Source organism: Balaenoptera musculus, chromosome 11, assembly GCF_009873245.2.
Source record: "Balaenoptera musculus isolate JJ_BM4_2016_0621 chromosome 11, mBalMus1.pri.v3, whole genome shotgun sequence".
Classification (NCBI taxonomy): domain Eukaryota; kingdom Metazoa; phylum Chordata; class Mammalia; order Artiodactyla; family Balaenopteridae; genus Balaenoptera; species Balaenoptera musculus.
In genome coordinates, this window is record NC_045795.1 from 56897233 (window position 1) to 56919819 (window position 22587).

The 22587-nt window shown below is 42.4% G+C and overlaps 1 protein-coding gene across 4 annotated transcripts in view; it reads right to left on the reverse strand.

Moving 5' to 3' along the window:
* Positions 1–10749: 10749 nt before the first annotated feature.
* Positions 10750–22587, reverse strand: part of LOC118904423 (zinc finger protein 660) — a 31559-nt gene continuing 19721 nt past the window's right edge. For 2 of the 4 annotated variants that reach the window (XR_005021985.1, XR_005021984.1), the window contains exons 7-9: positions 18194–18328; positions 17188–17301; positions 12096–12275 (exon numbers count right to left, since the gene is read on the reverse strand). Coding sequence is in view for 2 of the 4 variants with exons in the window: in XM_036870521.1 (XP_036726416.1) it covers positions 11117–12097 (981 nt within the window). In the remaining 2 variants the exon portion in view is untranslated. Of the gene's footprint in view, positions 12276–17187; positions 17302–18193; positions 18329–22587 lie in introns of those variants that run through there. The other 2 variants (XM_036870521.1, XM_036870522.1) reach the window with 2 other exon arrangements.

Consider the following 22587-nt stretch of genomic DNA (forward strand, 5'->3'; position numbering starts at 1 on the left):
CCGAGCCCACCCCGCTCACCGGGGGCTCCCGCAGCGGCTCCGGCCTTGGGGACCGCCGCCTCGGCGCCGGGATGCCAGGAGATGACACGGGAACTGGACACCACGGCACCTGAGGCCCAGAATAATGGCTGACCCGCGGATACCTCGACTTCCGGTCGCTCACCCCCCCACACCCCCAGTCCCGGCTCTCTAGGAAGCCACATCTCTATGGTTCCTAGCTTTTCCCGGGGAAAGCAAAGAAAAGGGGAGCTCCCGGACCCTTGGGTTTTCATTCCTCCCAACCAAAGAGTAGGCGTAGCTGTATTCCGGAACACAAGGATCAGCGGTGAATCACACGGTTCAGGCCCTCAGGACGCTTGTTGCCTCCTGAAGGAACTGAACCTTTTTGTTTTAATTTGCAGTTCAACTGAGGTTGATGGGGATTAATTCTTCATATGTCTGAGTGACTTCGTGGGTGACTTTTCCAATCTATTCTTGAACCTTAGAGCAGTTCTCACTGTAAATAACATGGCTTATAAATGACTCCCTTGTGAACTGGCTTACTGTCGAGTATCTCTTGCCCAAATGATGAGATAATGGAGCTCTGGTGTTAAACATTAATCAAGCTGAAACTGTGATAGAGAGACACTGCCTCTCCGGAATGAGGAAGTTGTTGCAGTTGTCCATTACCCTGGGTAAAGTTAGGTCTGTGTAAAGGAAACTGAACTCTTATTCTCTCTTTGATACTTAGATATTTTAAGTTTGGACTCCTGGAATCGTCAACCCCTGTATGAGACAGACCAGAAAGAGGCTCCAAAAGGGTGTTGCAGGAGAGGGAAATGTCATGTCCTGGGACCCACGGGAGCCCTTAGGACGGACCACAGCCAAGTGAGGGTTCTGGATGTTGTGCAGGAAAGAATTCAAGAGCTCACCAAAGAAAAGTGAAAGCAAGTTTATTTAGAGTGATACACACTCCACAGGCCGAATATGGACCGTCTCAGAAAGTGAGAGTGGCCCCAGGGTATGGGGTTGTAGTTTTTATGGGCTAAGTAATTTAATATGCTAACGAATGGGAGGAATATTGCTGTTTCCAGAAGGAATATTGCTATTTCTGGGAAGGGTGGGGATTTCCCAGGAATTGGGCCACTGCCCACTTTTTGGCCTTTTCTGGTCTATCTGGGAACTGTCATGGCTGAGGGGGCGTGATTTTTAGTATTACAATGAAGGTATAATGAGCTAAAGGTCAATGACCAGACTTTTCTCAAAGCTACCTTGGTTACCAAGCAGGTTCTAGCAGGTCTTTATCGAATCCCAACAACTGAGCTCCATCTTCATTTATCTAGAGTTTGTGTCCTGCCCCTTTCCCTCCTGTATCAAGGGCAAGGGCCATGTCTGTCTGGATCCCTTGTATACTTAGCACGTAGCACAAAGCCATACTAGGTGCTAGATGAACGTTTGTTGAATGAGCAAGGTGTTATTCTGCATATATGTTCTCTCCTGGCTTTCATTGAACACTTGCTTAAACATTTCAGCCTCTACTCTTTCATTCATTCAACAACTATTAACTGAGTACTAACCATGTGCTAGACACTATTCTAGGCACTAGGGACATAAATGAAGAGGTAAAGTCCCTAGAAGCTTACATTTCTAGTGGGGGTAGACAGGAAAACAAATACAAAATATGTCAGGGAGTGATAAGCACTAAGCAGAAAGAGGGTAAAGACCCAACAAAGGAGGCTTAGAAGCAGCAGCCAACCAAATAGAAGGAGAACCAGGAGATAGTGCTTTATAGGTCTCAAAGCATGAATGGGAGATTTTGAAATAGTAATCAACGTGGCCCCTGCTCCCCCTACACTAAATCATTTTACTTGTAACCTGAGGTCCCTTCTCCTCCCCTGCCTGTCCAAGTAGACAGAGGTTATTCACTGTGAGACTAGAAACAAAGGGTACAAAGACTATACTGTCAGGTCAATAGATACCTTTGGGAGATGGAAAGACATGCTTGCCGAACAAGTGTTTCTGCTGGGGAAGAAGAAAGGAATGAGAGGAGCCAAAATGACTAATTGGGCTGTGGATGACTGACCAGTGAGGCTACAATCATCCACACCCTACCAAGCAGTGGCCTGGAAGGATGTAACCAGAGTTGTCTGCTGGTGAGGACCACTAATTGCCAATGGTCAGCCTAGAGTCCCAGTTTTATCATTCAGTTTGTGCCCTGAGATTCAGCCTGGTGCCCATCTGACAGTCAAGGAATTTGAAGCCTCCTCATCCTCACCCCAAGATGAAAGACTTCGTTATCTTGTGGGATGATGGTGGTAGAAAAGGGACACCCTACCTTTGAAGAAGATGGAACTATATGGAATCTGTTTAAAGTGGCCCAGAGAGCTGGGACGGTGGTGGAATACAACACATAGCCTCTGTTTTACGTATACTCACACGTTCTTAGCACATAGAATTCCCACAGGTGAAGTACACTGGATTTGGAATCAGAAAACCTAGGTTTGGGACCTGGCTCTTTCTCTTACTAGCTCTGTGATGTTATTAAGTCAGTCTCTAAGTCTCAGTTTCTCTGTCAGTCAAATATTGGTATAATGCCTACTTCATAGCGTTGTCGTGAGCATTCAGTAAAAGGATCACATGAAAGTACTTTATGAAACAATTTAGTTGTCAATAAACTTGGATAAAAGAGGTAATGGTCAAAATCTAGAACATGACATAATGTAAAGTTTGTTCATTAAGTTAATATTAGGACTTCATGCACCTCAAAAGCAAACAAGAATTAAATGAGTTAGTTAGAGCTATACAGTATATTCAGTTAATTAGGGACATAGGCAAGAATGGAACCCAGATCTTTCTGCTCTTTTGCAACAGGTTACATGCACTAAACTGTCCAGATAACATAGAAATTCACTTAACATAGAACATGCCAACTCTGAAACATTCTTCTGAATAAGCCCCTACTTTAATGCCAATAACTTGCTTGGAAACTTGAGTTCTATTCTTAATATTGCAGTTTCCAAACATCCCTTCAACCATTCCCATAGTTTTTAAGGGCCCAGACTCTGGAGCCAAAATCTCTGGTTTTAAATCCAGGTTCATTTGTGAGTACAACCCCCTTTTTGTCAGAAAGAAAAGGACACTAAAAAATAAGAGGGACCTCGGTCTTCCCTGGCGGTCCAGTGGTTACAACTCCGTGCTTCCAATGCAGGAGGCATGTGTTCGATCCCTGGTCGGGGAACTAAGATCCCACATGCGGTGTGGTATGGCCAAAAAATAAAAATAAATAGAAATAAGAGGGACCAGACGTACACTCAAGGCTGCCTCACCTTCTCATGGACCACTTTGTCTCTGAGAAGCAAGATCAACACATCCTCCTATCTTTGTGGTTATCCTGTTTAATTTCATTGTCTTGACTTAACAGGAAGGAAAATTGACCCTTCATTTTGGGGAGGGAAGAATTATACCAGATCCTTTGTCATAGGTCAATCACACACCAATTTGCATTTAAAAATAAACAAACAAACAGCCCCACAACACTGGCAGAGTAGGATTTTATAGAAAGATGAGAAACACGACCTTAACATTCAGACTAGGATTTCTGTTTTTTTTTTTTTTTTTGTATATTATATATTTTTATGCACACACTCAGACTTATTATAATTGGTACTACAGAAAGTGCAGAAAGCAATCTCTTCTTTTTTTATAGACTATCAAGGAGGAAGGAGGGCTTATTTATTTATTTTATTTATGGCTGTGTTGGGTCTTCGTTTCTCTGCGAGCGCTTTCTCTAGTTGTGGCAAGCGCGGGCCACTCTTCACCGCGATGCGGGGGCCTCTCACTATCGCGGCCTCTCTTGCTGCGGAGCACAGGCTCCAGACGCGCAGGCTCAGTAGTTGTGGCTCACGGACGCAGTTGCTCCGCGGCATGTGGGATCTGCCCAGACCAGGGCTCGAACCCGTGTTCCCTGCATTGGCAGGCAGATTCTCAACCACTGCGCCACCAGGGAAGCCCAGGATTTCTGTTTTAGTTGACCAGTATTCTGAGGTCTTAGCCCCATCTTAGACTATTGGTCCTCTCCCTCCAGCCTCTTCTCAAATACCTATCTATGATGTTGATTGATGCTCTTACACCTCTAATTTGGAGAGGCCCAAAAGCATACTTTTTTTTTTTTTTTTTATTATTATTATTAATTTTATTTATTTATTTATTTATGGCTGTGTTGGGTCTTCGTTTCTGTGCGAGGGCTTTCTCTAGTTGCGGCAAGTGGGGGCCACTCTTCATCGCGGTGCGCGGGCCTCTCACTCTCACGGCCTCTCTTGTTGCGGAGCACAGGCTCCAGACGCGCAGGCTCAGCAATTGTGGCTCACGGGCCTAGTTGCTCCGCGGCATGTGGGATCTTCCCAGACCAGGGCTCGAACCCGTGTCCCCTGCATTGGCAGGCAGATTCTCAACCACTGCGCCACCAGGGAAGCCCCCAAAAGCATACTTTTAAGTCAGTCTAGAATCTTCCATCCTTAGCAGCTGGCTAGGTGTCTGGGCAGCAGAACAAAATGTAACTGAGGCCCTCCCCAGTCCAAGAGATTATGCAAATACTTCTCTTTCAGGTATTGGAAAATAATGGAATTAGTACTGCATGGTTGAAGGGATTATTTCTAGACACTAAATTCTGAGTCAGGCTTACAGAGAAGAGAGATCATGGAGCTCTTCAAGAATGCTAGCACTCCCTTTGCCAATTTATTTCTCATAGCATTGATGAAAGTTTTGTCTTCTGGACCCTCCCAGTGTGGGTGAGTAGGTCTTGAATGACAAATCCACTTTAATAATCCAATCTCCCTAAACCTTTGAATTCCTCCCTCTACATTAAACCAAGGGAGGGCGGGCATTTCTGATTCATTCACAACAGGCCATCTTTTGGTCCATGTTTCAGCCAGTCAACCAAACTGTCAGAGCCCTTTCTAACTCCCAGATTTGCAGATTCAAATGCTAATCTCTTCTGAAAACAACCTCACAGACACACCCAGAAATAATGTTTTGCCAGCTGTCTGGGCAACCCTTAGCCTAGTCAAATGCAACATAAAATTAACCATCATAATAATTATCCCTTTAAGTAGTGTAGAATCTTATCTAATTGGTGTCTTCTCTTTCATTCCTGACATTGGTATTTTGTATCTTCTCTTCTTTTAGCCTGATCAGTCTTGCTAGAGGTTTATCAATGTTATTGATTTTTCTAGAAGAACCACTTTTGGTTTCATTAATTTTTTTCTATTGTTTTTGTTTTCTTTTTTCTAGTTTTCCACTCTGACTTTATTACTTCATTTCTTCTGCTCACTTTGATTTAAAAAAAATTTTTTAATTCAAGTATAGTTGATTTAAAATGTTGTGTCAGTTTCAGGTGTACAGCAGTGATTTGGTTATATATATATGTTTCCTCATATATTGTGCCAATCAGTGCTTGTGTCAGTGAAGGGGTCTAACGGCCCAGACCTCTCACTTCAAGTTTGGGCAATCTTGAAAGGCCATCCCAGTCTGAGTCTGAAGCCAGCAAAGGGAACACAGGTAACTCTGTGACTGCAACACAGCTATCTTCTCCCACTGCTAATCCTGCTTTCGTCCCTCTCTCTACAGATGTTAATCCCAATAACGCTCTCCAATAAATTTGCTGCATATTATCCTGTCCCAGAGTTTACTTCCCAAAAAGTTCAACTTAAAACAATTAGATAACTCAATTTTTTAAATTGTTAATTTTTAAATAACTGTTCCAGGTGTACTTGGATATGTAAATACCTAATTTTATATTACTTTCTTGGTCTGGTGTTTCCCAAATTTGAACCCTAAAATACCATGAGGATTGATCCATGGCTATAAATTATTAGGGAGATTTTTATTTTACATTTAAAGCCCAGGACAAGCCCCACAAGCTTCCTTAAGGTCTTCCCTCTGCTCCTGGCTCACTTTTTTTTCTAATGCATGCTTTCACTGAGGGTGTAGCCCTGTAAAGATCTAGGTTTCTTGTTAATCTAGGTTCCCATTTCCCGCCTCTTTGTAAGCCCAAGGACTCAAATCCTGCCCTTGTGGCTGATAAAATCTAAGTCCCTTGGTGACCAAGCTCTCCAAACTGCTGCATGGCACCCAAGGCCTTATCACCCACTTATCTTTCTGACTTCCATTTCCTCTTCATTCTAGGCTCTGAGGATTTATTTCACTTTCTTGAAAGCCCTGTAAAAGGATGTTCAGGTTTTATCCAGTATTTCTAGGTTGTTTCATAGCCAAAGGGCTTTATGATTATCTTGTTTGCCATATTGTTCTATTATAAATTTTTAAACATGAATCTCTGTTCAAGTCTGTGGTTAAACCAACACTGCAAATGTGACTGCATTTTCTTTCACTCAGTAAACTGGTTGCTAATTTGTTATGATTATACTAACTTTGGTATATGTCTCAATAATTTTGTGACTTATAGACTTTTCTGAGGGAAAATGGACAATCATCACACAAATAGTCATGTAAAGAGTCAAGGCTCCTAATGGAGAGTTTTCTTAAATCCCCACTGCAAAAGTTTTGCTTTATATAGATTCCTAGGCCCTGTCCCAGAAATGCTGATTTGCTGGGCCTGGGAAATTACTTATATTACTTCTTGTGATTCCCAGATTTGGACTTCACTGGACTTAGAGACTGGTTATAGCCTTTTCGCTTCTACAATCCTTATATGTCAAATTGTGCCACGTGGATTTGAAATGGTCAGTGGAAAGAGTGTGTCCTAGTCAAGTCCTGTATCTATGTTGCCCAGAAAGGAATCTGCCATATCCTTTTTGACCCCTCACCAACATGCCTTCTGGAGCAGAAATGGACTTCAGGGAACATGCTGGTTTTATTCAGCCAAATGACGTCTACATAATAGTATAGGTTTGAAACACAGATGAGACCAGAGAGGGGGCTTGGACAATAACTGGCTATTCAAGTTCTCTAAGGAAATAACAGAAGGACACAACAGAAGGACACTTTCTAATGGTTAGAGCTCTAGTTTATGTAGAGTTGGCCCTCCGTATCTCTGGGTTCTGCGTCCATGTGTTTAACCAACCACAGATAAAAAATATTAAAAACAAAAAAAAAATTCCAAAAAGTTCCAAAAAGCAAAACTTGAATTTGCCACACTGGCAACTATTTACACATCATTTACATTATATTTACAACTATTTACATAGCATTTACATCATATTAGGTATTATAAGTAATCTAAAGATGACTTAAAGTATACGGGAGGATGTACATAGGTTATATGCAATAGTTTGCCATCTTATATAAGGGACTTGAGCATCCTTTGATTTTGGTATAAGGGTGGGGCTCCTGGAACCAATCCCCTGCAGTTACCGAGGGACAACTCTATTATCAGTGTGAAAATAACAAGCTTCATGTTGTGTTTGAATCTCAAACAACAGAATCATTCTTTCTAAAAACAGCTGCTTAAAAGAAAAGCAAACTGAACAGTTTTCTTCCCACTCTCAATAAAGGAAGGAAGCAAAGGGGAAAAAAATCAGTGATATTTATAACAAGTAAATAACAACAGATATTTATTGGAGGAATTATAACTATCTTCTGCAAAAACAGTTTTATGACTCCAGTTTTATAACATCAGAGGTGACTATAGACAGTCTAGTTTCTAAAGACAATCTAACAATATGAGCATACTATTTTATTTATATTGAATGGGAAAAAATTAAAAAGCAAGTCTGTCTCTCAGGATACAGAGCTGAAATGAAATATAGTCTTATGGGATTCATATTCAATGGAATTACTCAGCTATTTAAAGCTCTTTTTGGTTTCAATTTTCTTCTCAGTTCCTAATAAGACCTAACATTAGTACACACCATCAATGAAAAATATCTCTAAGTCTAGGGAGACACCTTCCTCTCTATGCATGATTCTTTGTCTTTCATATTTCTCTTTAATCAAGGCTACATAAGATTTTAATTTCACACTTTTTCTCACAACTAAAAAGAGACATATATGTTTCTAGTCCACACCAAAGCAATTCTCAATAACCAGGGTATCTGTGACTAAAAAATACTTGCCCCTTCATATTCCTCAGGAATATTCAGGGTACTAAAAACTCAAGTGAATAAATGTGAGTGCACAGGAAGCTGGCAGATGACAAGAACAGGGATGGGCAATACACAGTAGGTTAGTGATGTACATTTCAAGAGAGCTGGGGTTTTGATGGAATAGAGAAGAAATGGCCGTACAAAGAGGTAAACGGGTTGGGGGAGAAAAAAACTAGCAACTGAGGGACTGCAGAGGAAGAACTGCTGTTAGGGAACAACCAGGCTTCCATTAGAACAGGAAGTTGGAAAAAACACATTCAAAGAGACAGATCCTGAATTCCAGAGTGTATCATGAAAGGGCTTGAAAGGAACTGCAAAATTAAACTCTGGCTGAAGCAGGCAGCTGGTAGTCTTGAAAAACTTCTAGAGGAAGGTGGATGGTCAGTTCAAATTATATTGCAAAATACTTATATGAAAAGGTACAGAGACCATCTGTCAACATTTACTCCGGCAGCTCAAGACAGGTATCAGCCTTGCAGACTAGAAGCTAGTGAAGGCCTCCTCCAGGGTCCGCTATCTTAGCTTGCCTGGGCAAGAAAAGTGAACGTATTCTGATCTCTGGCATCCCTCCTAGAAGGTATTTGCGCTTGAAGATCACAAAGTCTTTTAAGATGAAACAGAAAGCCTATTTGAAGAAAAAATTTCAGACGCTATGACACAGTGGTAAGAAAATGTTTTGGTCAGAGAACAACACTTGCTCAGCAATATAGGAAGCATCAACAACTCTGCTCAGCAATAATAAATGCTTAAAAAGTACCACCTGACAGGCACACAGGAAGCTGTTTGCCTATTTTCTTAAAGCAGTTTTGGCAGGACCAGGAGACATTAGTCCTGGGAGTTTCCACATAGGTAATCAGCAGGTGAGGATGGCTGGCATGATGAAAGGCATGAATATTAATTACAAACCCCTTGTAGAATTTTAAAAGGACACATGACAAGGGAAAAATGATGGAAGTGCCCTTACTGCTGCAGTTCTGTTTAGCCACTGCGACATGTGGGTGACCCTACTCTCGTGTCCACCCAGACTCCTGGGGAAGTGCCTACCCAAGGGTGACCAATGATACAAGAGTCCTACCCCCTGAATGCAGCAGATCTGTTCCAGAGCCTCCAAACCTTGCTTTGGATAACTATGCAAAAAGGGACTATTACATCACAAAATAATATGTAAGCCATTATCCTATCAAAATAGGATGAAACCAAACAATCCCTTTTCACCCAAATATACCCTTCACACCTTCCACTTCTTTCTAGTAACAGCAAGGAAGAAATATATAATCCTTAAAACTAAATTACAAGGTGCAGAGACAGGCCATAAATCTGACTCAGAGAAGACTGTCAGCATCTTCCTTATGAAACCATGATCAAATAACTGTCCAGATATAGTCAACCACCTTTCACAGAAGTGGCTACTCAGGAGGATCCCAACTGGTCTCCCCCTCGCATAGAACCATCATGATGGACAGAGGCACTCTGGTATAATAAAGAAAGCATGGACTTGAAAGTCAGATCTGAGTTCACATTCTGGCTCCAACCACTTACTAGCCAGTCACCTAACCTCACTGAGACTCAATTTTCTTGTACCAGTGTTATGAGGATTGGATGGGATATCAAATCCTCAGTAATCCCTGAAACAATAAATCACTACATGCATAAGACAAATGGTGTTAGGCTTGGGCATTCACTGTATACAAAGAAAGAGGAATGGCTGCGTTAAGAATGGGGAGATTCTAAGGGTTCCCAGATGGATTCTGAGCTGTCTTAAAAGTTTAAAATATTGGTTGTAAACAGATTAAGGCCTTCTCAGAGGGCTAGACAAAAAGAAAGGCTTGTCACACATTTACATGCATTATCTCATTTAATCCTCACAACAACCCTGTGAGGTAGGTGGTTATTCCCATTTTACAGATAAATCTGTGGCTCAGAGCATTTGAGGGACTTGTCCAAAACTGACAAGCTAGGGCACAGCAGATCTGGAATTAGAACTCATATGTCTCTGACCCAAAAGTCTGCACTTTCAGCTACGAAACTCCATGTAACACGTGAAGGCAGAGTCTTCTCCTTGTTTGAATTATGCTGTGTCTCTTTAAAGGCTTTGAAACTGCAATTGTTCCAATTTCATAAGGGGCCATTTTTTTCTGTAGACATATATTGAAAAGGTGGAGCCTAGGTGGTTCTTTATTAACTGCGGATCCTTCTACAATGTGGGAGAGGAGAATGTAGCAAAGCTCTGCCGTTTTCTTTTAACCTAACAGTGATTAAGAAAGTGGATTATATATTCTGTTGACAACTGTAAAGTCAATTTATCTCAAAACTGCAAAAGCCAACAACTGGTATTTATGATGTAATACACAGGAAACAGACTCTAAAAGGAAGTGACGTGCTCAGGGTTCCCCTGCTACTAAGTGCCAGTATTAGGGTGCAATCCCAGGACTTTAGGGTCTATGTTCTATGTGCCTTTCATAACCCTGTTGAGTGAAAATGAACATGTACTCGTTGTATTTAAAAAATACAAAAGTAGTACATTCTCACTGTAGAAAAATATAAAAGTAGTACATTCTCACTGTAGAAAATCTAAAAAGCATAGAAAAGTATAGAGAAGAAAATAGAAATTACCTATAATCCTATTATTCAGAGATAATCACTGTTAACATTTTGGTTTAGTATTATTTCATTCCCATTTCTTTCCTTTGCATAAGTGTTTTTTAAAAATTTGGATCGTATTTCATTGTTTTTCTCTTTATCTTCCATTTCATCGAAATCATTTCCCCCATGGCATTAAATATTCTTTAAAAGTGTTTACAATGGGTGCCAAACCATCATATGGCTAGACCATCATTCATTTAAACCCTGTATGGTTGAAAATCTAGTTTTCTTCCTCTGGTTATATATGATGCTGGCATGAATAGCCCTTCTGTTAATCTTTGTCTACTTCTGATTACTTTCCCTGTATGAATTCTTAGAGAATTAAGGTTGATGATACTGAAAAATTGCTTTTCCAGAAAGTAGCAGTTAGCCCCACTTCCAACAATATATGTCATTTATGACGTTTCTTTCTCCTCATTATGTTTTCTCTGGTGCTGAATAAGCTGTGAGCTATAACGATAGGCTTTCCCACACTCACTACATTTATAGGGTTTCTCCTTTGTGTGGGTTCTTAAATGTAGAATAACTTGAGAAGTCTGCCTGAAGGTTTTTCCACACTCGTTGCATTTATAGGGTTTCTCTCCAGTGTGCACTCTCTGATGATCAATAAGATTTCGATTAGAAGTAAAAGCTTTCCCACACTCATTACATTTGTAAGGTTTCTCTCTACGATGAAGTCGCTGATGTTCATTAAGGGTCTTCTTTAAGATGAAAGCTTTCCCACACTCATCACATTCATAAGGCTTCTCCCCAGTGTGAATTCTCTGATGGTCCATAATCTTTGTATTAGAAACACATGTTTTCCCACACTCCTTACATTTGTAAACTTTTTTTCCTTTGTGCATTCTCTGATGTTGAGTAAGGTTTGAACTACGGCTAAAGGCTTTCCCACACTCGATACAAGTGTAGGGCTTCTCGCCAGTGTGAACTCTGTGATGTGAAATCAGACCAGAACTCCGACTAAAGGCTTTCCCACACTCCTTACATTCATAAGTTTTCTCCCCACTGTGGATTCCCTGGTGCCGAATGAGGTGTGACTTACCGCTGAAAGATTTCCCACATTCGCTGCACGTGTAAGGCTTCAGTCCAGTGTGGATCCTCTGATGAACAACCAGGTTGGAGCTATGACTGAAGGCTTTTCCACACTCCTTACACTTATAGGGTTTCTCTCCTGTGTGGATTCGTTCATGTACTGTGAGGTTTGCACTCTGACTAAAGGCTTTCCCACACTCAGTACACACATACTGTCTCTTTTCAGCCTGACTTCTCTCATTTATTGTAGGGTCGTCTTTTTCAGATTCTTGGTCACTCACTTCTGTGAATGTTTTATTATCCTTAACTGTCTTCTGTTTGAAGTTTCTCGTCTTTCTCCTCATTTTCTCTTGCTTGAAGCATCCCAGTGGCCCCTTGAGTCTTCCCTTTCCCTTCAGAGGAGCCTTCTAAACATTGACTTCCTTGGCAACACCTCTGCGGAGTTCTCTTGAAAGTATGAGATTCAGATTTTTCGGGAATGATGTTTTGGAATCAATACTTCCTCAATCCCCGTTTCACCATCTGACAGAAGAAAGAAAAGTTGCACATGTCACCTGCTCTCTATACTAGAGGAAGGAGAATTATCCAAGGATAACAAGATGTGGCAGAACACAAGGTCCCTCATGGAAAAGTAAGTGTTCAAAGGCAGGGGGACCTGATCAAAAAGAAGAGAAAAATGAGGATAGACATAGAGGCCAATGGAAAGGCTTATGGAAAGCCAGGGGCTGACAGGAGCCCAACATGTCCAGCATCAGAATGAACGATGAGTAGTATAAAACCCATCCTGTTTTCTTCCTATCTCATGCTCTACTCCCAGAATTGGAGCCATCTAACTCCTAATCTGATCCCTAGAATAAATGCACTGAAAGATCCTTCGTTCAGTAGTTTAAGTGACTAATCTTCAGATCAGTTTGGCATTTAGTTCATGCTGACCTATTCCCCTAGTACCAGTGATATAGTGGCTGGAACAAAATAGGTGCTCAAAAATTGTTTTATAGAATAGTAACTCGGATTTTGTCTTAAGGTATGACTAAGATTTCATCTTTTGCTTTGGTCTAGGTACTACATCCCTCTTCTTAAACTTTGTTGTGATAGGGGTAACACAATTCTTCCAATATTGGAGGGTAGTCACATCATAGCCTACTCTGTAGGGGCTGGTCTGTAGCTGGATCCAGCTGTATGTGCTAGTTCAGTCTGTCTGCTTTTCACCAAGCAGTCTATTGGGTGAACCTGAGAGGTTGAACTGGGAAACAGGGTTAATTAAAGCATGGCAGGGGAAACTCTAATAGGACCTTGCATGGTACAGTGGTAAAGTGTCTAAAGATGGCAATAGGGTGAGAGCAGAGGGCAGCACAACCAAGAGGGGCCGATACATGAAACCAATGTCAGGGAAGAGCAGGAATTTCCCAACTGGTTTGACGTAAAACTCTGGACATATAGATATCCCTAGCAGACCTCAATCTAGAGGGGGTTGAGTCATGAAAGAAAACTGAAAGATGACTCCATGATACTAACGCATGACTAATTTTCCTTTTACTATGTTCCTTTTCAGACTTGTCCATATTCATAATTATATAGTTGTAAATATACAGTAGATATAATTTTGCATCCTACTTCTTCTACTTAATTTTTATAAGTATTTTTCCATATTGCTATTAACTCTTCATATGATCATTTTCTGACTGTATAATTCACCACCAATTAAACTCCTTACAGTTTACCTACAATTTTGCTAGTGCCAGACATTTCTGTTGTTCCCTGAGGTTTAACCACTATTAATAACACTATCATGATCACTCTATACATATAAAGTTTTCTTCTCATTGAAATATATTCTTAGGATAAAAGTTCCACAAGTGAGTTATTGGGTCAGAAGGAATGACGTTGTTTTGTAGTACTACCTACTGCTTTCCAAAAAGTTTGACCAGTTTTCATTATCCCATAGCTTTCTGATAAACTGAGTCATGCTCTCTGAAGGAGGGACATATCCAATGGTGAGTGCTCAAGGCCAGCAAGAAGAGAACTGTGGAGGTTAGAGTTCACATCTCAGAAGGGTGGGTGCCACCGATATGATACACAGGCACATATACACAGACTCATGCCGAAGATATGGAGGGCAGGCAGAGAAAATGGTGGGGGAGGAGGGGTTCTTGGCAGGAGCCTGAGCACACTCACATCCAGCTGCTGTTACCCTCCTAATCAAACAGGAGTTAGCAGGTGGAGGAAACTCAGTGAGAAGCCAGGGGAACTGCAGAGCAGAGTGGGACAGCAAGTGAAGCCGCCTCCAGAGTTCTGAGAAAGTTGATGGTTCTTTCTCAGCTTCTTTTCCATTTTTAATCTCTGAAACTTTCTTTTCTTCATACATTTCTTAAACTAGTAATTATTGAACACTCTACCCTGTACATATCTCTGTCCTGGGTCTAACGCAGGGAAATTTTTTAAAAGCATTGTTGCAGAAAAGTGAAACCATTTGTGGTATGAATGAATGGATGGATGACTAGGTGGATAAGTTTATGGATGTGCTGTTATGAAAGCCTCCCATTTTGCTGGCAAATTGTCCTCTGCTAACTTGTGTTATTGTTTAATTCTTCTTCTTTCTACAGTATTACTTATGAAAACTCAGGAAATGACTTTAGAGGAACAGATTCCCATAATTACTAGAACAAAGTATGTTAGAGATTCAGAATGAGACAGTGCCCTGAAGCCAGCCCCCAGATGTCTCATTTCTAGGCATGGCTGATCCAATGCTCCCCAGTTAGCTACTGCAGTAACTATTATATCCTTAAAGGCTATTATGGAAAGATCAGTCTTGCAGCCTTCCAAAAAGAGGTGTTCAGGAAAAACACTAATAACCAGGTATTTACATGACTCTGTCTGTCACAAGCAATAAATACCATTATTGAATGCAAAAAAAAAAAAAGTTCTGTTACACACTGTGTCCCTCCAAAATTCATATGTTGAACCCCAAGCCCCCACTGTGACTATATTTGGAGATGTGAGTTCTAAGCAGGTAATTAAGGCTAAATGAGGTTATAAGGGTGGGCCCTGAACCAATAGGATTAGTGTGTCCATATAGGAAGACATACCAGAGAGTTAGCTTTCAACTTGCACTCCTGCCCCCTTTCCACCACATACACAAACCGAGGAAAACCATGTGAGTACACAGCAAGAAGGTGGCTATCTACAAGCCAGGAATAGAGTCCTCACCAGAAACTGAATCAGCCAGTCACCCTGATTTTGGACTTCTAGTCTCCATAACTGTGAGAAAATAAATGTCTGTTGTTTAAGCCACCCAGTCTGTAGAATTTTGTTATGGAGGCCCAAGGAGACTAATATAAACGTGAAATATCATACCTACTTTTAAGGAACTTACAATGGAGTGATGACAATACACTAAGAGAGTAAATTACAAATTTACAAAGTACCCAACCAGGGGATGAAGGGGGCTAGGAGAGGGAGTGAGTACTGGGGCTTGAGACGCTTGTGGAAAGGTGCTTAAAAAAGGCAGAACTTTGGCTGAACCTGAGGATAAGCAAGAACTGTTTTCTCAAAAGGATGTTAGCACAGCGTTGATGTACTCAGAAATAAGTGGGAGGTTACACTATCATATAGCTTTATGAGGGCAGGAATTTTTGTCCATTTTGTTCATTATTGTATTCCTAGCAAAGTTCCAGGCACATACCAAGCACTCAAAAAAATTTTTTTTGTTGTTTCATGAACAAATGAGGAAATGAAACAATCGAGTTGTGTGAAGTGATACCAGCCAGAACACTGAAATCACGGGGCAAAAAATATGGATATAATCTGCTGGTCAACAGGAAACAAGTTCTAAATGGAAGAGGGAAATCTACCCTTAATTTCCTCTCTGTTTTCTATATTCGTTTTTTGTTTTTTGTTTTTGTTTTTTTTGGCTGCACCATGGCACAGCTTGCAGGATCCTAGTTCCCTGACCAGGGATCTTACCTGTGCCCCCTGCAGTGGAAGCTTGGAGCCCTAACCACTGGACCGCCAGGGAAGTCCCTCTATTTTCCATATTCTTTTTCCTACCTTGCTATTCTCTTTTCTTGTTACTTTCCTTCTCATTCTCACTTGTCAAGAACAAAGTTTTTCAAGCATTACCATTCATTTCCCCTAGTCCCAAACTTCCCTCCACCCCCAGCACATTCATGTTTCTCTGCGCTTCATGAAGTGGAAAACAGGAAAGAGGAAGCTGGGGTATCCCATGAGGAGTAAACTGAGGAAAATAAAAAGAAAGAATCCAAGAGCTGTCACCTAGGAGTAGGGTGATCATATACCCTGGTTTTCCCAGAATAGTCCTGGTTTATACCTGCTATTCCAGCATCATTATTCTTTATTTTTTTATTAAAAAAATTTTTTTCCAGCATCATTATTAATAGTGCCCCCCTTAATTCACAAAAGCATCCCAGTTTGGACAATAAATTTTGTATCACCCTACCCAAAAGTGAAATTAGGAAAAGAATGCTTTTGGAAGATTAGCCCAGATGGATTAGAGTTGAAAAAAAGAATGGAGGAAGGGAAATGAGTTGGGAGAGAAGTTTAGGAATGCAGTATGGGTGACCATTAGAGGGCCTGCCACTTTCTAGGTGCTGAATAAATGTTTGCTGAATGAATAAACAAATGTATGAGATAGTGAGACCCTAGTCCAGAATAACAACAGGATAGAAAACAAGTCCAGCTATTTCCAGGAAAGCATATGCATATATCAGACTGGATATAGAGGATGACTAAAGGAAAGAATTCTAGGCCATCAGATCCAGGTCTAAATATTGAGAATGGTACTATCACTAAGAAAGATGGGGGTGTGGGAAAACACTTTAGACAAGAGGAGGAAGAATATGTCAGGAATACTAATTAGAGAATAAGACATAGGGGACAGATGAAGTCATGAAAATGTATAAGCTTGCTGAAATAGAGATTTTGGTTAAAGGGCAGGCAGAGAGAAAGAGAAATGCACAAGGACGTGCTGTAAGGATGCTCAGGGTGGTTCTGGAGGACCTGAGGAGGAAGCAAGACTTGTCAGGAGAGCAGGGAGGGATAGTTTGAAGAGAGTTTGACCAAAAGGAAACCTAACTATTTGCCCTCTGCCCAAATGGATGGGAAATTCCCTCAGAAATTCTGGAAGAATTCCCAGGCAGTAGGGAGGTGGGGTCTTAGCTAAAGAAGTAGGAGGAGGGACAGATGAGGCCATAAGGATAGCAAGTCACTAGGGGTATCCAGGCAACTGGGCACAAAATTACAATCTCAGACAACCAGAAAATGGAAGAGGACCAATGAGGCCCCACAGGTCTCTGATCCACAAATCCCTGAGACTGATGGATGAGTGTCCTGATCTCAGGAGCACCATTCATTTCAGGCTGTGAGGAACCCACAAAGGGCAGAGTTCTATTCTGAGAGAGAGAGACAGAGGTTTTACCTAGAGACGTTGTATTCCTTTAATTCACCAGCATCACCAGGTCCCTCTGGGCAGTGGTCACATGGTCTTTGGTTACTGTTTAGCTGCAGTGGAGTGATGAATAAGAGGCAATACCTGAAAATAAATTCCAGAGAAACAGATGAGTGAAGTGTAAAAATTTAAAGGAAAAAAATAAAAGAACTATTAGAAATTATCTTGATCTCAGGGAAAGGCCTAGGCCTTAAGCATAAAGCAAAAGCTGACACCATAAAAGAAAAGCTGATAGATTTGACCATATAAAAATTTCTTCACTTAAAACATAAAACATCTGTAATATAAAATAGAGTTGCCTTATACCATAATTCCTTCTGTGTATGTCTGTGTCCCTCCTCACATGTATACTTTAAGCTCTAAGCCCCCAGAGAACAGGGCCCATGATATTTGTATATGGATCCCACACAGTGCCTGGCACATAGGGCTCAATAAATGTTTGATTTGAAACGTTAAGTAAGTTCAGGATTCTATCTAATTCTATCTGGGTGTAGGGATGGTGAGAAGTGCACCCTCCACACATGACCACCCTCCTCTCCACCTGTTTATCTCTTTGGTGCTTCATATTGTCGAAACACCATGACAATACTGACATTCTTGGCAGTTCTGTCTCAACAGGGCCATCCAAGGGCTTAAATTCCCTAAGAGACTGACATAGTCTAACTGCTCAGAGATTCTCAGAATGTCAGAGTTAGGAGGAAACTCCTAGACCACCTCGTCTCATATTAAAAATTTGAGCTGGGGAAACTGGAACTTAGAGGAGAGCTGGGACTCAAGCCAAAGTCTCCTGACACCCAAAATTGAGTTCCACTACATCACCCTTCCTCACCAAAACTCTACTCCTCAGGGTACAGAGGTCCTCCTCCCACTTCTCTGTTTCTCTCGAGAAATGTTCCCTTTCAGACCTGGTTCCCATACTCTCTAGCAGGCAGGATTCCCGTCCCCAGACTAACTAATTTCATAATAAAGATCTCACCTGCCAAAGAGAAGGGAATGGCTCACTTTCACGCCTGTGCACAGTAGCCTCACTCCAAAGGATCTGCCCAGCACAGATCTTGCCTCATCTCTTCCTTCGGTTTGGTGAAAGAGTTCCTAGTGGGGTCTTGGATCACTGTAAACACATAGAAATGACTTGAGTTCTCTGAGAGCTCAACTGCAAGTGGACACTCAGGGCAATGTCCCATCCCTGGGTCACTTCCTTTCCTATTGAACTGAGAGCAATAAGGATAATCATTCCCATTTTAAAGATGAGGAAATGAAGCTCCCAGAGATGGAACGACTTGCTGAAGTTCATATGGGTAGTAAGAGATAAGCCTTCTGCGTCGGAAGGAAATCCTCATTCCATCACACCACGGTCGCTCCTTTTCACCTGTTCTGTTGATATCTAAGTCTCCACGTTCTCCTCTAACTGAAAAATGCATTCCAAGTGAGAAGTTCTCTGCAATCCAGCTTTCCAACAAAAGTTTGCAGAAAAGGGATGAGGGAAACTCTGCTGAGTCAAATGTCTTTAAAGACAGGAAGAAATAAGGCTTTACAGGAATGCTAGAAAGAGAATTTTTTTATGATTACCCATCTCTCAGGATCACTAGGCCTCAAAATCGGTTTTGTGTTTCCCCCTTCAGATTCCCAGACCCCGCGTCTAACCCTTCAAGCTTGTTCCATTTCTTCCCTACCAGAAGATAGCTCTGCCTTGTACACAACTGTAATCCCTGGATCTAATATACTACAAGTTGGTGCTAAGTATTTGTTGAATGAACGAATGAGTAACCTTCCGCAAGGCTCTGCCCTCCTCTCTGGGTCGGCTTCCTCACTGAGAACACAGCAGGGATTGGATTAGTGATCTGAGCCAAATACTTAGGTGTTGCGGAGCCCTTTGAGAGCCTGGGCGGGACGTGGACCGCTTTTACCAGGGAGGCCCCATGGCTAGCAACGAGGATGATACAGTTCTGTCACCACTGTCATCTGGTCCGAGTGAGCAGCTACGCGGAGCAGGAGACGAGACCCAAGACAAAGGGGCAGCGCAGAGCAAGGGGAGCGGGGCCCACGACAACACCTTGACCTGCCGCGCCCCCGTCTCCGCAGCGGGCAGCGCTGAAGGAGGCCTGGCCCCCGGCCTATGTGCCCCACCCGCTCCCAGAACCGGCCCGAAGCCCCACACCAAGCTGCCACATACCCCGCACAGAAAGCGCCCGAACCACATCTTGGAACAAAGCGGAGAAGGAACTACGTCACCGACTCCCCACTAACTCCCACCCTAACCCTCCGGTCTTTCTAGGCATCGGGAGGTTTCTGCATCTCTGTGCCCCCTTCGCAAGCCCGTAGGTCAGGGGACGCCCTGGCCCCGCCTCCCGCCCAGTTTTACCCTACCATTGGCTGAGAGGGCGAAAGGGCGTGGAGAGTTCAGCCAATAGGCGGAGAGCCCTGGACGGGGTGGAGCCTGGGGAAAGGACTTGGTTAGGGCGGGAAGAGGGACCAATCAACTGGGTGGCCAGACTACCTTCCTCGAACTGAAACTCTCTGAAGTCACACCCCCAGCTCAGGCTGCTGAGCCGAAAAGTCATCCTTTCACACATCCTCCTTTCAGCCTCAAAGTCAGGATCGGCTACCATTTATCGGCAGCATATAAAAATACGTGTCGAGTGCCCACTATGTCATTGTTCTAGGCTCTGCAGATACAGTAGTGAAGACAATGAACTTACTGCCCCATGAAACTTACCTTCAAGTCAGGGAGACAATGGATAAATAAATACCTAGAATGTAATAGTGCCTAAGGGGAGAGAGAGAGGGAGAGAGGAAGAGAGGGAGGTAGAGAGAGAGAGAGAGAGAAGGGGGTAGGTGGTGGTGGGGTTATTTTATAGATGACAGGGAAGGCAGAGACAGGAAGTGAGCAATTTAGGCTTGTGGGCAGCTGGTGGAGTATTCCTGATAGATGGAACATTAGGAAGCAAAGGCCTTAAACCAGAAGGAAGGGGGCGCACGTTTTGGTCCATAAGGGATTTGGATATGTCCCAAATAACACTGGAGGGTTTTGAGACTGAGAAGTGACATGATCTTACCTTTTTTTTTTTTTCCCTGCCACATGTTCAAAGGTTTATTAGCTATCAGATATGAATGGAGCCAAGAAACCTGTTTTTCTATAAATTCTAATTTCTTGCTTTCAGTCCTTAGCCATTTTGACATAAACCTTGCATAAAAGTTTCACTCCATGACATAACGTTTTAAAAATTTGCTCTGGCTGCTCTGCTGAGAACAGTCTGAAGGTGGGCAAGAGTAGAAGCAAAGAGATTAAGAAGCTACTGCACTATTCCAGATGAGAAATGATGGTGGCTTGGACTAGCTTAGGTGATGAGGTGATTTAGGTGATGAGAAATGGTCTACATATATTTTGAAGGCATGTCCAGCATGATTTGCTAATGAATTGGATGTTGATTAAGGATGACTCCATGGTTATTGATTTGAGCAACTAAAATAAGACTGCCTTTTGGAAATAGAGTAGACTGAAAGAGGAACAGGTTTAGGGAGAGGGATCAATAGTTTTTATGGATGTGTTAAGTTAAAGATGCCAATTAGACATCCAAGAGTAAATGTCAAACAGGCAATTGGGATAGGAGTCAGGAGTTCAGTGAAGAAATCACAACTAGAGATGTAAATTTAGGTGTCGCTATATAGGGCAGGATGGGACAATCTAGGGAGTGACTATAGATAAAGAAGTCATCTGAGCAATAAGCTTTGAAGCTCGTTAATCAATAGATGTGTGTTGAATACTTAAAGCATACCAGGAGCATTCTTTTTTTTTAATTATTTATTTATTTATTTATGGCTGTGTTGGGTCTTCATTTCTGTGCGAGGGCTTTCTCCAGTTGCGGCAAGCGGAAGCCACTCTTCATCGCGGTGCGTGGGCCTCTCACTATCACGGCCTCTCTTGTTGCGGAGCACAGGCTCCAGACGCGCAGGCTCAGTAGTTGTGGCTCACGGGCCTAGTTGCTCCGCGGCATGTGGGATCTTCCCAGACCAGGGCTCGAACCCGTGTCCCCTGCATTGGCAGGCAGACTCTCAACCACTGTGCCACCAGGGAAGCCCCCAGGAGCATTCTTATCCATCAATTCTTATAGGTGGCACAACATTTTCTAAAGAAGATTGAGGCACAGAGATTCAGAGAAATGATAAGACTTGCACAAGTTCATACCCCCAGTTGATGCTGGAAGTAGAACTCAGGAGCACAACACTTGCCACTACATCAGGAAACATTTAAGAAGAATATTCGTGTACATTATGACCATAATGATCAACTTGGTCTTGCTTTTCACCTATTCTTTTATTTGGGGGAGGAGTTATCAATTCTGATTAAAACTCTTAACTCCACCTCTGGTCCCGGGGGTAACAATATTTCATTAATATCAGCCCCAGCTGGTCTCTAATTTTAGAGAGCATAATGAGGACACATTAAAAATACAACTTCCAGGCCACCCTATCCAACTTGTTGCCTTTATCCACAAGGATATTTATTTTTTCTGACAAAACCTATTCATTCAGTCCAGAATGATGTCACTGTTCAGAATCAGAGTATTTGTGGGGTTCATAATTGCCTAAATATTCAGCAATTTCAATCTTTATCATGACATCTGTCAACCAAAGAAATTACAACTCATTTTTGGGTAAATGAAATCAATATCCAGTTATTCAGGTCTTACTTTATTGGTCAAAATGGTGATAACACAATGCTTCCCTCTGGTAATTCACAGTCTCTTTGAGGATATGACTCTCTGGCTTTAAGAAAAGATCAGGGGGGAGTTTCCTGGTGGCGCAGTGGTAAAGAATCTGTCTGCCAGTGCAGGGGACACAGGTTCGAGCCCTGGGCCAGGAAGATCCCACATGCCGCAGAGCAACTAAGCCCATGTGCCACAACTGCTGAGCCTGTGCTGTAGAGCCTGTGAGCCACAACTATTGAGCCCGTGTGACACAACTACTGAAGCCCGTGCACCTAGAGCCCTTGCTCTGCAACAAGAGAAGCCACCACAATGAGAAGCCCGTGCACCACAATTAAGAGTAGCACCCACTCGCTGCAACTAGAGGAAGCCTGCGTGCAGCAACGAAGACCCAATGCAGCCATAAATAAATAAATAATAAATTCATTAAAAAAAATAAAGAAAGAAAAATCAGGGACTTCCCTGGTGGTCCAGTGGTTAAGAATCTGCCTTCCAATGCAGGTGACTCGGGTTCAATCCCTGGTCAGGGAACCAAGATCCCACATGCTGCTGGGCAACTAAGCCAGTGTGCCGCAACTACTGAGCTCGCAGGCCACAACTAGAGAGAAGCCCGTGCACCACAGCAGAGGATCCCACATGCCGCAAGGAAGATCCCACGTGTGGC